General features: G+C 36.5%; 3 protein-coding genes across 8 annotated transcripts; 1 reads left to right on the top strand and 2 right to left on the bottom strand.

The window, feature by feature from the left end:
- Positions 1-870: 870 nt before the first annotated feature.
- Positions 871-6,871, top strand: LOC149051762 (uncharacterized). Its single transcript, XM_089214701.1, has 2 exons — positions 871-1,126; positions 1,200-6,871. The coding sequence occupies exons 1-2, from the start codon at positions 871-873 to the stop codon at positions 1,667-1,669; spliced, it is 726 nt and encodes a 241-aa protein (XP_089070827.1). The 3' UTR covers positions 1,670-6,871.
- Positions 1,665-7,812, bottom strand: LOC149051761 (sentrin-specific protease 7-like). Of its 3 annotated transcripts, XM_089190788.1 has the most exons (14): positions 7,669-7,812; positions 7,068-7,284; positions 6,788-6,871; positions 5,925-6,212; positions 5,714-5,794; positions 4,968-5,067; positions 4,651-4,770; positions 4,229-4,345; positions 3,889-3,978; positions 3,687-3,764; positions 3,369-3,470; positions 3,198-3,285; positions 2,698-2,772; positions 1,665-2,609 (listed from the first exon to the last, which is right to left on the bottom strand). In XM_089190788.1, the coding sequence occupies exons 3-14, from the start codon at positions 6,861-6,863 to the stop codon at positions 2,493-2,495; spliced, it is 1,332 nt and encodes a 443-aa protein (XP_089046914.1). In that variant the 5' UTR covers positions 6,864-6,871; positions 7,068-7,284; positions 7,669-7,812; the 3' UTR covers positions 1,665-2,492. The 3 variants fall into 3 exon arrangements, with proteins under 3 accessions (XP_089046914.1, XP_089046915.1, XP_089046913.1); XM_089190789.1 differs by lacking the exon at positions 7,669-7,812 and having other exon boundaries at positions 6,788-6,841; positions 7,068-7,145; XM_089190787.1 differs by lacking the exons at positions 4,229-4,345; positions 7,068-7,284; positions 7,669-7,812.
- On the bottom strand, positions 7,696-14,041 carry LOC149051760 (uncharacterized). 4 transcript variants are annotated; one of them, XM_089190786.1, is made up of 12 exons: positions 13,239-13,256; positions 12,931-13,180; positions 12,033-12,285; positions 11,794-11,902; positions 11,328-11,431; positions 11,038-11,114; positions 10,770-10,843; positions 10,021-10,295; positions 9,614-9,914; positions 8,239-8,320; positions 7,944-8,048; positions 7,696-7,761 (listed from the first exon to the last, which is right to left on the bottom strand). In XM_089190786.1, the coding sequence occupies exons 2-9, from the start codon at positions 13,168-13,170 to the stop codon at positions 9,754-9,756; spliced, it is 1,293 nt and encodes a 430-aa protein (XP_089046912.1). In that variant the 5' UTR covers positions 13,171-13,180; positions 13,239-13,256; the 3' UTR covers positions 7,696-7,761; positions 7,944-8,048; positions 8,239-8,320; positions 9,614-9,753. The 4 variants fall into 4 exon arrangements, with proteins under 4 accessions (XP_089046912.1, XP_089046896.1, XP_089046909.1 ...); XM_089190770.1 differs by having other exon boundaries at positions 12,931-14,041; XM_089190783.1 differs by having other exon boundaries at positions 12,051-12,285; positions 12,931-14,041.
- Between the last annotated feature and the right edge of the window lie 50 nt (positions 14,042-14,091).

Below are 14,091 nucleotides of genomic sequence, written 5' to 3'. Positions count from 1 at the left end.
TTAATCCGTAATCACTGACACGCGTAATTATCGCACGTTTGTATGCAAAGACTTCCTTTTGTCTTTTGAAGTAGAATTAGCATAGCCTAAACCACTGATGCGTTCAACTTTTGAAAAGCCTCTTCTCGAATCCCTTTTTGTATTTGTTCACAAAGTGTAACATATAAAGTCTGTAGTACTTTGCATTCTTTCGAAACTCAGTTGATTATCTTGAAAATTGAAGTTGCTGGCTCACATACATTCGGATGAAGTGATACTTCTCCCACATCTAACGCTGTATTATTTCCTTTGTTTTACTGAGGACGTTACTAATTTTCTTTGTTTCAATTATAACATTAAAGTGAGACTTATTCTTCAGTTTCAGTCATTGGCCAAGTGCGCAATTTCGACTAAAACTCAAGACAGTAAGTAACTGCCGTTTGCAATTTGAAGTTCTCGACATCACGCAAAATTACTTGGTCGCTCCAAAGAAAAATCCTTCAGTTCGCTTAAGGCTCTAATCCGTGACTGACACGCGTAATTATCACACATTTGTATCCAAAGAGTTTCTTTTGTCTTTTCAAAAAGAATTGCATAGCCTCAACTGATGCATTGAAGTTTTGAAAAAAAAAGCCTCTTCTCGAATCTCTCTCTTTTTAATATCTCTCTTTTTTTACAAAGTGCAATATTTTAAGTCTGTAGCAGTTTGCATTCTTTTGTAACTCACAAACATTAATCAAGCGATACTTCCGGCCCATATCTAACAGTTTCAGGACGTTCTTAATTTTCTTTGTTTCAATTATAACATGAAAGTGAGACTTTGAGACATTTTCTTCAGTTTCCGTTATTGGCCAAGTGCACAATTTCGACTCAAACTCACGAGAGTTAGTAATGCCGTTTGCAGTTTTCTGTCGCTTTTGTGGGAAAAAATTCAAAACAGGTGTTTCTCTAAGAAAACACTACGAACTGAAGCATCATGAAGACAGCCTTTTTGAGACAACAAACATATTTGTGGATGAATTTGGCAATCGCTGCGATGAGCCAAAAGCAACTGTGCTTGGAAACGACGCAGAACTTCAAGAATATCTGAAATGGCTATCCGCTTTGGTGGAGAGAATAAACATGTCATTGGTACCTGATCATCCAGGTGAATACTATGGTTTAAATATTTCTCTGTTTTGGAAGCTGTTGTTAACACGGTTCGGTTCATTTCTTGATAGGAAAGTGGTGTCATATCGACTGTTTTCAAGTACCCGAGCGGTATTTTCGTCACATTTTGCATCGGTTGGAAAGTCCGAGGCTTGATAGTGTTCGCGATGTTTCACACCGCCGCCAGCCTATTTTTAAAAGAACGGCAAGACGATTGTCGTACAAAATATTTGAGGAGCAAACGTTCAAAAGGATTCTAGAAGAGCAGGACTCTTTGCTGTTTAAGTCCCATGCATTGTTCAGTAACCAGGACGAAGTTCCTGATATTTCAAATATGGAAGCTGAGGCGGCTCTTGAATTTGCCAAAGCAAGGGCAAAAAAACCAGTACCACGACCAACGAGTCGATCGTCAATGGAAATTAGCACGGGGGAGGGCCGTTCCACTCGAGAAGTTGAGTTAATTTGGTGGCCAAGCTTATACTCGAGATCGCTTTATGGGAAACTGACTCTGCGTTTCTATGTCAAAAAAACTTCAATTTAGAAGTTCAACAATTTCATTTTTTGTTCCTGTTAACGCTTAAACTTTTACACTTTAAAGAACTATAAATACATCATTTACAATTAGGTCCACAAGAAACTACTTATAATTAATTATGTTGAGTATTTCCGGATGAATAAGATAGGACTTAATAAAAGTGGTTTCACTTTTGTGATCTTTCGTGTAAATCGACCCCAACTATTCAGTAAAAAGAAACACAAAGAATGATTTCATTTTTTTTTCTTTTTCTTTATTTCTTTTTGGAATCTCAACTCAAATGGCATTAAAACAATGACGGAGGGACATACATACAATCAAGCATTTAGCTTATGTAGCTGGCCGGATGTAATACGCACGTGGAATTCATACGATCGGCGAACCCTAAACATTTTTCTCGCGGCTTCAATGGAAAAACTTTAGCGCACGTTTATTCCGATACCTGCGCAGACTATCATGCCCCAACAGCATCTGCTTTTAAAACAAAACCCACGATATGTCGATAATCAGGTTACGTAGAATGAGAATTATAATTTGAAAGTCAAGCCTCGTTGTTAAGCGCAACTTTTGGGTGTAATATTGAGACAAAAACCATAGCAGCAGAAAACGTTTTGTCAGACTTGGGCCAGGGATATGTTACGAAGGGGTTATCACCCTTACCGTTACCAACTCATTGTTCACATGGGAACCTTACGACAAATAAAGCCTTTTGTTCAATGCGTTCACCACCGTTTTTTTATGAATGGAAAATAATAGATTTCAACTAATCATTCTTTACATGCGTCATGGCAACTGAACATAAGATGACGATAACAGTAGTTGTAAAGTCTCAAATTCTAGCTCCCATAGCCAAAAGGATGTCTGTGACTCTCTCTCTCAAATGAAATGCTGAAGCTTGGTTATACCACTGGAGAATTTTGTCTGAAAGAAGCTCGCCTACTGGAAACTAAAAGAGAGAAAACAAACAGAGAATCATTGTCTTGCTCAGCTGAGATGGAAATTATGTTTTAAAATGTTTATAACCTTATCCTAACCTTTCGCCTTGAGAATTCTTCGAAGAACAGCATAACAAATACTCCGCAATCATACCCGTTTTCTTGCTGAGGTACCTATGGGTTCAAGAATGCCGTTATTTATCCATTTGTCTTTTTAAATATTACTATCATAACTACAGTGGTCTCTAAATGTTTCTCACCACTGGAGTTACAGTCTGACAATGGTTATTGGGTTGCTTTAACTGATTTGAGTAGACACGAATTATTCTTTATAGAATTACCAATAAGTTTATATTTAATGCACCAGATATCTATAGTTGGATTTTATTCTGCTAATTCACAGTAAATGACAAAAAGACAAGCTGTATAACCAAACATTCACCACCATCGTAATACTATCCAATTTTTTCAGTACTTCAGTCAGCCTCAGTACAAGATAGTGTTTCCTATCTACATTTAGATACTTTAGCATTAATTTTGCCCTGAAAAATGCAACTTGAAATGACAACCCTTAAGAAGAAGACTAGAGATTTTAATACCTTGGGATAGAGGACAGGCATAGTCTTGGAAGTAAAGTGTGGACTTGGACATTCATTCATTTTAGCCGTCCACTCACATTCTATAAAACTAAAAACAAACAAATGATACAGTTGCTGTACTGCAGGAGGTGTCTGGTGTTTAAAAAAAAATGAAAATAGTATAGTGCATACCTTCTGATAATGTTTGCTTCTTGTTCTCGTGAGGAGGGAGAACAAGTGAAGTTCTTTCTATCTGAGCCATAAACAATGGAGTCAATCATCAGAATTGGAACTCTAAAAAGAAGATTCCACTGCAATATTAATTTTCTCTTCAGTTGGTGTCTTTTCCCAACAAGAATTAGTCAAAATCCTCAACTTCACCATTCAACAAAGTTATTGCTACAACACGAAGCCCTCAATGCATTTTAGATCAAACATCATTAGATGACTTGAGCATACTTTTTTCTATTTTTAGAAAGGCTTAAAGACAATGTTTCTGCTAAAGCTTACACAGCACAGCCATCATCCTTTCTTCTTCTGCTTGTGAGTGTTGGTAGATTATATATCACAGATAGGAACCAATGCCCACTAAAAATAAAACAAACAGTGACACTGTTTATATTATGACAATGGTGTTTGCAGAGAAAAATAGCATAGAGAGAGATAGATATAAAATAAGCAACAATAATAATTATCATGAACTTTTAAATACCTTCTACATACTGGAATGAAAATAAACTTCTTTTTGAAAATGTCCACTCTCCTTGTAAACTTAGATGCTTCGACATATCTTTCATCAGGACTGACAGATGCATAGAGAGGCAAATAATTATTAAAGACCATCAGCATGTACGAGAAACATGTATAATAATTATAAAAAATAATATTGTCTTTATTAATGTACTTCAAAGAAAACCAACCATATTGGGTACATGTATATCATTAGGATGGTTCAGCTTACCAACAATTACTACAAGAGCTATTTTTTGCAGGACAAGAGATGACACTGCTTTAAGTGTTTAAATCTAAGTGCAAAGAAAACAATTAATTACCTAAGCAAGACAAAGATTTCTCCAATCTGAACTCTTGTTGACAGCTTAGTGTAAAAAAAGGAGCTAAACACATGAATGCTGTCATGCAAATCCTGGTCCAATGATTGGGATATGTACCTATTAAAAGCAGAAAGATGATTAAATTTGGAAAGCAATTTTTCACTGCCATTAATCAATTGATTAGCACAACAATCTCAAATGGTGGATTTTAAAGAGGATGAAGTATGAGCTCTTTGCATCAGCAACCCCTTTAACATAGGGCAAAATTTTAGCCAAAAAATTGAAGGAAAAGAATAATAATAAATTATTTGTGATGTTTTACATTTACCTGAGGACACATTAAAAAGAAAAAAAAACAGCTACATTTGCAGGTTCTCACTAAATCAAGTACAGTGATATTCTTACATTGATATATTACTTACATAAGAAAAAAGTCAACAATGGAATCATTGACTTCCATCCCATTCTTCAATGTGGCAAGGTCCATCTGTAAGACCTGGATTTTTGCTACTGCTGGTGGTGGTGGAAACACAGCTATTACCCTGGAATCATGAAAACAAATGAAAATTAAATAATATTTATAAATAGCATAATCTCAAACAAAAGCAAGAAAACTTTAAAACTGAAAATAAGGAAGTTAATACCCCATGATAAAAGTACATTAGACCATGAAAACAACAGCGTATTGACCATTGTTGGTGTAACTTGATTTCAAAACAGACCATTTTTAAAAAGATACCTGTCTTGATCAGTCGAAGTATTTTCTTTGCCAGCAACATTGGATGGTCTTTGATGGAGATGTTCATCAACAAGTAAGGCATGATTTTTGTGGCTTGCACCTACAGTATTACACATAAAAGTGTATATGTAAATTGCTTTCAAGACAGAGCAAGAGCGCATTGGAGTTTCAAAGTGCCAACTAAGCTAAGTGGAGAGAAGGTGATGTAGTTGAGTGTGAGGTTTTGCATGAGCTTGGAAAAATAGTTAAATAACGAAAAAAACCTGAGATAGTTTTCTCTTAGTAAGTGAGAAATAGGAGTAGCACCAAACTCATTCTATCTATGACAAAGTGACAGCCATGTTTATGATCACACTGGTGTACTGTAGAAGTAGTAAAATTTTGTTGGTTTTGGATCATTTTAGTAAACACACGTGCAGATGTGTTTATCAAACACATTCTACAGACTCATACATCAGTGACCTTTAAACCAGAAGAGCCAAAACAATGCTATCAATACACTCTCTTGATTTTTCTTTGAAATATACCACTAAGACATTTTTCAAAATTTGCTTGAATCTTGATCCCTTTAGAGCTACAGTGGCACTATGAGAGTCATGGGTCTAATGCCTTTGTGTTACTACACGTCCATTAGTGCAAAAAGAATTTCCCCATAGCTCATAAAAGTATATTACAGTTTTAAACCAGTGACTAAAGATCAGCAGTGCAAACATACTGTATCTGTGTTCAGAGTATTTTGGTTTTACCTTTTGCAATCTCTGGTTGATTTTGAATTGCCTTTGAAAATTTGCTGGGCATTTTCTGCTGCTGGAACACTTTCAGGTCACCTGTGATGGACATAAAAAGCTACATTTCAACCTTAAGCAAAATAGGCCAATGAACAGATAGGAATAGAATAGAGCTGGGTATTATTGGCTCAATCAATAAACCTACCCCACCATATGATGTCTGACTTACCTTGCATTTTGCTGGTAAAGCCAAAGGAATTGGAAATCATATTTTCATATTCACAATTCCATTCATGTCTGTTGTAAACAAACTGTGGCTTGAAACCATCATGCACATGGCATGTTCTTTTCTCATCAAATACATACTCGAAGAAATCCTCCCCAAACATCATGAACATGAGTTTGTCCAAAAGTTTGATCCAGAGGATATCACTTGATTCCCAGGAAATGGACTTTGCTTTCCAACCACAGCCAGAAAAGTAGAATTGAAAAGTGTTCTGATTTTCCAATGTCTTTCCTGTAATGAGAGAAAACTCTCTATTCAAAAGTTTGGTGAAGTGCAAACCAATGAATTGTTTAAATTAATAACTGTTCAATGAAAAAGTAAAAAAAAAAAAAAAAAGGAGGACAGAGGAGCCAGTTAAACTTTTGCGAAGTGCATGAGAGAATTCTGAATGTATTGTGAATCCCTAGCAGACCAAGAATGAAGCTAATTTATGAAAATAACTGCTATACTCCAAGCCACACATCACACATCACACATCAATAAAGATAGCAAGTAATTAATAAAGATAACACTACCTTTCAATCAAGTTGATGGTACTTTTTTGGATCATACTTTCTATTCTTGTTGCTTTTTTTTTTTTTTTTAATTTAACAGTTCCATCCAAACAGAGTATAGATTAATCTTATTTTGGCAACTTCTACAGTTTCTAAGTTATGAAGTTTTTGAGGTTATGATAGGGCATTGGGCAAGAACCAAAGCATTTTTTGGAGAATTCACGAGTTTATTCAAAGCCAATTAGCTTCTATTTCAAGAAAAGCAGGAGTAATGTCAGTGAGGGCAAGAATGCACAATAAATTAATGCTTACCATGAATTGACTTTAAGGCTTCTCGGAGAGATAGACGAAAAAACAACATCCGTTCTGCATAAAAGTGCACCAGCATTTGTTCAACTGTAATTCAATGGAAATCAATATCTAACTTAGAAATAAATGGCCACTTTAATTGGTTTCCTACACAATCAGGGTCCATATTCTCATTAAATACATTACCTTCCTTGCACTGTCTTTTTTTCACAGTCAAACAGAAACACACACCCTTTCAACAACTGCCAATTCATTATCAGTATTGGTTACTATTTACACTTACTTGATGAGGCTTCCCCATGCTGATCATGGCTTGTGGCTTTAAGCCAAAGCTAACGCTGGTCCTTATGGGATGCTTCAAATCCCTGCTGACTAAACTCAGTCATTGACAAAAAGCGTCTCATAAGCATGGGGGCATGGTCAATAAGCAAGTGCCCATAATCCCCAGTTCCAAGGCTGCTTCCAAAAATATCTTTCAAAAGGAAACCCCATTCCTTACACTACAATTAAGAAGGGAAAAAGAACAAAGCAAACTCAAAAACCTGTGCACTAGATACTCACAAGTTATCATGGACAAGGATTCTATTTGGCATTTACCACTGATTCACATTGTGGGGATGGTGATTGACAAACCTATTTTATCAGGACTGATTAAATAAGTATGTACAGTTCATAATGAAGCTTGCAACAATATACACAAAAAGAAAGCCATGTGTTTTGCATTTTATATAACATTCAAGTGTATTTTATATTCAATCACAAACATAGTTGTAAAAAGGTTAAATAATCCCTTTTCATCAGCAACATGCTCTCTTAATCTTAGGGGTATGCATGAACATGTACATAACTAACACTTTGGCAATAAAAATGAGGAAATATTAGACCTTGACATCAAAAAGATCTATTTCTCCTTGCTCTGTATCATCAAATACTCTTGATCTTGTCACCTGTGCGATTTCCTTCCATTCTCTACAAACCTAAATACATGAAATGAATAACTTGGTAAAAGACCTGGTGTCAGAAACACAATAATTATTCCTTAAAAGCATGCTAATTAACAAAGCAGTTGGAGAATTTTTAAATCACCATTAATTTACCCTTGTCAACATTTCGAGATGCTTCTTTGCAACATACTCTACAACCACACTACTTTCTATACCAACAGTATTTTGTGGTGAGCGGCACAGCATTTTAAAATTGTCAGATAACTCAGCTAACTCTTTTTGCCATGCTCCAAGGCGATCTTCCATATTGATTTTCACAGCTATAAAAGAAAAAACAAAAAAACAATCATAAAGACTGTGGCATAAAGGTGTTAGGTGTTTAACTAGTACATTTACAATACATTCAGTGAACATTTAATAATTGTCATTAACGGCTATTGATTTCTCCCCAGCAAAAGAGCCAAATTCTATACAAAATAGAGCCACAGGAAACAAGTTTAAAAAACAAACCTGAGCCTTCTAAATCAATCATCTCAGTGTGAGTTCCAAAGTCTCGAAGAAACTTGTGCTTCCTCAAGGCATCAACAAAATACTACATACAAAAAACAGAACAAGCAACCACTTTTTTAACTGTACAACAACTGTATATTGCTGTTATAAGGATGTGCCAACATCCATACGAAATTGTACACAGGATATAAGGGTGTCAAACCAACCTGTTACAGCACAATAATTCTTATATAAACACAAGCAACTAAAAGAAGAATCTCTAGGTTATACTGCACTTTTGGGTGTGCCACCTTAAAGTCCAGCCTATTAAATAAGATCATTGAAAGAGTGTAAAAATACAAAAATGCTGGGTTATACTGCACTTTTGGGTGTGCCACCTTAAAGTACAGCTAACTAAATAAGATCATTGAAAGAGTGTAAAAATACAAAAATGCTGGGTTATACTGCACTTTTGGGTGTGCCACCTTAAAGTACAGCCCACTGAATAAGATCATTGAAAGAGTGTAAAAATACAAAAATGCTGGGTTATACTGCACTTTTGGGTGTGCCACCTTAAAGTCCAGCCTACTGAATAAGATCATTGAAGGAGTGTAAAAATACAAAAATGCTGGGCTATACTGCACTTTTGGGTGTGCCACCTTAAAGTACAGCCCACTGAATAAGATCATTGAAAGAGTGTAAAAATACAAAAATGCTGGGTGAAACTGCACTTTTGGGTGTGCCACCTTAAAGTACAGCTAACTAAATAAGATCATTGAAAGAGTGTACAAATACAAAAATGCTGGGTTATACTGCACTTTTGGGTGTGCCACCTTAAAGTACAGCCTACTAAATAAGATCATTGAAAGAGTGTAAAAATACAAAAATGCTGGGTTATACTGCACTTTTGGGTGTGCCACCTTAAAGTACAGCCTACTGAATAAGATCATTGAAAGAGTGTAAAAATACAAAAATGCTGGGTTAAACTGCACTTTTGGGTGTGCCACCTTAAAGTACAGCCTACTAAATAAGATCATTGAAAGAGTGTAAAAACACAAAAATGCTGGGTTAAACTGCACTTTTGGGTGTGCCACCTTAAAGTCCAGCCTACTAAATAAGATCATTGAAAGAGTGTAAAAATACAAAAATTCTGGGTTATACTGCACTTTTGGGTGTGCCACCTTTAAGTACAGCCTACTGAATAAGATCATTGAAAGAGTGTAAAAATACAAAAATGCTGGGTTATACTGCACTTTTGGGTGTGCCACCTTAAAGTCCAGCCTACTAAATAAGATCTTTGAAAGACCTTTGGCAAGAAAGAAACTCTAAGTTCATGGATCTCCTAGGAAAGGTAACTACTGCATAGTGTGAAATTGAAAATGAAGCAAGTACTTACAAATGGTGCCCATTTTGATAGCGCTCTCCGACGAAACATCTGGGCGCTGCACAACATAAACCACACCTCTAGACTTAACGAACAATAAACTTGAACTGTTGAACCACAAGTGAAGGTACTTGCCAATGCCACATCTGCTATCAAAGACTTACATCAATACGGGACTGACAAAATGTAACACGGTTAAGAATGAAATTCTTGGCAGTGTTTACATCCATGTAGGAGAGCTTTAACTTGTCCAGTGGAAGGGAGAGTCCCACAATCTCCTCAAGGTTTTGAAGAATTTCAAATTCTGTTGGACCTGAAATGTGTTTATCACAATGAGAAAAATAATAGATACCCACAAAGCAAATCAATTTTAAAATAATAAAATAAACAGTAAGCCAGTAATTCAACCACTCACGCACCTGACATAGAGCTCACGTGAATATTCTGTTTTGAAATGGCAGACTCCTGACCACTCTTCTTCTTAACAGAAATTCTATCACCATGAAAAGACTCTGGGCCAAAGCACTTCAGGGCTTGATTGGCTTCTGGAAGTGAACCAATCTTGTAGGCAATCAGACCAATGGACGCAAGCAACTGCTCTGTATTGCGCATCTCCATATGGAGAGCACACAACTGAATGCTAGTAAGCTCTTCATCAAGGAGAAAAAGGAGATCATCCCGAATTCCAGTTGATCTGCAAATACATGAATAACAATGATGCATTTACAATGTATTTATAAATAAAAAATCATAGCCTCATGAAGACCATGGCAATAAATAAATGGGAATAACTCAATGAAACTTAAAACTCAAGAAACAATGTTAAATAAAAATGACAATGATGACTTTATTTAAGTCTCAAGGGTATTTAGCCAAGCACAAGTGCTCTTGACTAATAATTAAACAAAAAGAGACAACCCAAAATCAATGAAGTCAAATGTTGGTTTTCCATTAAAGGGGAAAACTAGAGTGCCTGGATAAAAAACCTCTCAGAGGAGATTAGAGAGCCAACAAATCATACTGTGCTTTGTCTAGGAACAGATCCAGATTGGTGGAAGGTGGCTGCTCTCACCAATGCATCAACTCTGATACCCAAAAGGCCACAAGCACTTCCTAAGTAAGCCTGTTCATTAAGTAATGATCATGAAAGGCTAAACTAAAAATATACCTGCCTATGTTACATTTGCTTCGTAGGCATTCCAGGCAGGTTTCATCTGGGGCTACATCATGACATTTGCAACCCTAATGGGGATTGGAATTATCTCAAATTAAATTAATATTATCTTACAAAATTTTGTGGTTGCATTGTTAGTGAAGACTGCAGCTTGTGTATTGCAACTGATGAACTTCAACGACTAAAAAAATGCTTATACATCCACATGTACACCAACACAAATACTAACCCTGATTGCATTAAAGCAAAATTCCACATTTACCCCTCGACCACCAAGTTGAAAATCAAGATCCCCTTTCTTTACCAAAAGAAGGATCAGTGTTTTGTAGTCCAATGAAACTAAGATATGACAAAAAACAACAATAATAAAGAATTATGATGATATACATGTAGAAAAATAACTTATTGTTTAAAATATTGGTCAGCTTCACTGATAATGGAAAAAAAACTCTCAAGTTTCAAAAAAAGAAAGTCAGCATCCCCCCTCCCTTAAAAGATCAGGGTTGTTCTTGCAAACAACCTTTATGCGATAAACTGGCAGAAACATCTTACCATCAAATTCTACATTGAACTTGATGCCATCAACAAAAATTCCTTGGTTCTTGATAATTCTCTTTTGCTCATTCACATCCTTTAGAAGTACCTTCAGGCTTTCCCTATCAAAATAACATTAGGCATAAAGACAATCAATGAAACTTATTATTTATTGAGCTTGTGTTGGAGTAAGGTTCTTATATTGCAAAAGGGTTTGTAGTTTTTTTTTTTCTTTCTGTCTAATTATGTGTGGGTATTTTTTGGTTGTGTGTGTGGGTGTTACATTTGTCAGATCTTGGAGCCACTGGAAAGCCAACATTACAACAATGAAAACTGTCATATATAGTCTACAAAACTACAGGCTTTCAGTACGGAGAGCTTAAATGGAAAAGTGTCTATACTGTGGGTGGTAAACAGTTCATAACCATGCCAAGCAAAGGAGAAAAAGTATTTTGGTAACATAGAATAGAAATTGATGATGAACCTGTTTTCTTTACAATTGGCAATGGCCAGTGGGTAAACAGACTTTGCACTCTGTATGCTGTATACAGGATTAAGACGGGCAACCAGACCTACCAACACCTGATTTCTACCTGATCATAAAAAAATAATAATAGAAACAGTTATTATTTCATTCACATTCATGGGACCAAAATTATACACAGCTACACATGTACTCTGAGATAAGGTATTGTTCTATAATTTATAACAGCATACTTAAACCTGACAGTCTGTATTTACCACAAAAGGGTCTTCCATCTATCTTGATCAGAAGTTTGAGAGTTGGTGAGCACATCTTATGCAGCCTTTGCTCACGAACAATCAGCTCCAAAACAGGATACAAATCCACCTGATAACCTTGTAAAGGAGTTGGCACCTTTTTCACATCCATGTATTCTTTACAAACTCCAAAGATCACTTTTTTGGCAGCCTTTATTTGATTAAGATTTAACAATATTGGTGTGTCAGAGGATTTCTAAAATGGATACCAAAGAAAGAAAGCAAAACAAAAATTAAAAACTACAAAATTAACATGGAAAACACATTGATAACTGAGGGTTAAAAAATCAGCCATTATCATTGTAATAATAAATAATAATAAGACTTTCACTTCTTGAATCACTTTCAAGCATTTAATTTGTTACTATAGCACTGCTTCCAAGTTGGGATAAATCTGAGTGCGGACATGTCCTTTACAAAAGAAGGAGCCCTTCTGAGAGATCAACACTATGCAATGCTGCCTCTCCACCCTTGAAATTAATGATTGACGCCATCCTAAAGTTGTGCTAAGCTGGCAACAATTTCTCAGTCTCAAAAACTCTTCAGGGAAGTTTACGGTGTCAATGGTCTTTCTACATCTTAGAGGCAGAGAAGCCAAAATTCTAAAACTTTTAAAGCCTTTTTACCACCGATCCTACTGTATCTTAAAAACGGAAATTTTCATGAGCGACTAAACTTCAAGCAAATAATGACAATTTGTCAAAAAAACGGCTTTTTGAAAAGAGCGAATGTGACTGTTAGGAACTTCCCTTTAGGCTGGTTATTGATTTGTGATAGCGGTCGCCATAAAGTAGGCAAAACATTTAGCCTTGTAACATTGATTGCTAAGAATAAACCTTACCCCTGTCCTTCCAAGTTTGGTGATATTGATTACGGCTTGCCAAGTATTACCAGATATCCTTGCCTTGGTCTTGAAATATAGTAACACCCAATCTGGAACTCGGAGGCTTTCCACGTATAAAGAAAACGTTTCATCGCCAACAAGCTCTTCCACTGTCCTTTTAACTCCTTTCTTCAGGGCCACATCCTCCACAATCTCATTTACGATAGCTTTCGCCTCAGGATCATCAAAGGCACACATGCTGGAAAGCACCGTTGACAAATTCTCTCGGCTCCTTTCACAGATGCCTTGTACATCTTGGAGAACGCGGCTCCCCCTTTTTTTAATAAGGAAAGTCTTTTCTGGGGTCTCCAAATCATTTCTTTCACAAATCTCCTTAAGATTTGGGGAACTAAGACTGCCACTGCTTGGAGGAGTCAAATGAACCGGGACAGGCGTTTCTTTCGTCTTAGGAGTGTTGAATTGAGGAGGCATTGAAAGGCGCCGAGCTGCACGTGGTCGCTCGCAATTCACGTCGTCGTCGTCTCCTTTAAGGGAACTAAAATCCAAGCCATTCAGAAATTCTTTCACCTTATAAATCGCGGCGGATCCTCGTTCTTCAGAACTTGTTTTCTTCCTTAGAATAGCCGATACAAGCCCAAAAGACGAGCAAACAACTTCGAATGCACTTGAACTTTTCTTGTTGACGAAAGGGCGCCCATCAAGAAGCCAAAGTTTGCCGCTTTCAACTCTGCAGAAATCTTCAGGAAAAGTTTTCACGATCGGCGATCGCTTTAAATATTGCAAGGAAGTTATTCCACAAATTTCAGTTGTGAGCACGTACCAGTAACTCTGATCGCTTAATCCCTCACTGACCACGCGAGAGAAGGTCGAAAAACCTTTCCTCGGCGCCATTTTGAGTGGAATATCTGGAAAATCTTCATGCACATCGGAAACTACATGCACTGAAAAGCAATCTGGGAAAAAATACCAAACATTGTCCAGATCCAACCGAAAGAGGCGCTAACGATACTAACCATGCAAACGCTGACATAAATATCTCATATTTAATGGGATTAAATCACCTACGGAGCTTGATATGTACTTACAGTGCAGACGATTTGCGTCCCCTCATGTACATGAACCCATAAGTAGCCTGGATGCCTTGTTGAGTACATGAGT

This window comes from Pocillopora damicornis, chromosome 1 (genome assembly GCF_964200805.1).
Source record: "Pocillopora damicornis chromosome 1, jaPocDami1.2, whole genome shotgun sequence".
NCBI classification, from domain to species: domain Eukaryota; kingdom Metazoa; phylum Cnidaria; class Anthozoa; order Scleractinia; family Pocilloporidae; genus Pocillopora; species Pocillopora damicornis.
Note: the sequence above shows the minus strand (reverse complement) of the source record. Positions and strands in the feature narration are given on the sequence as shown.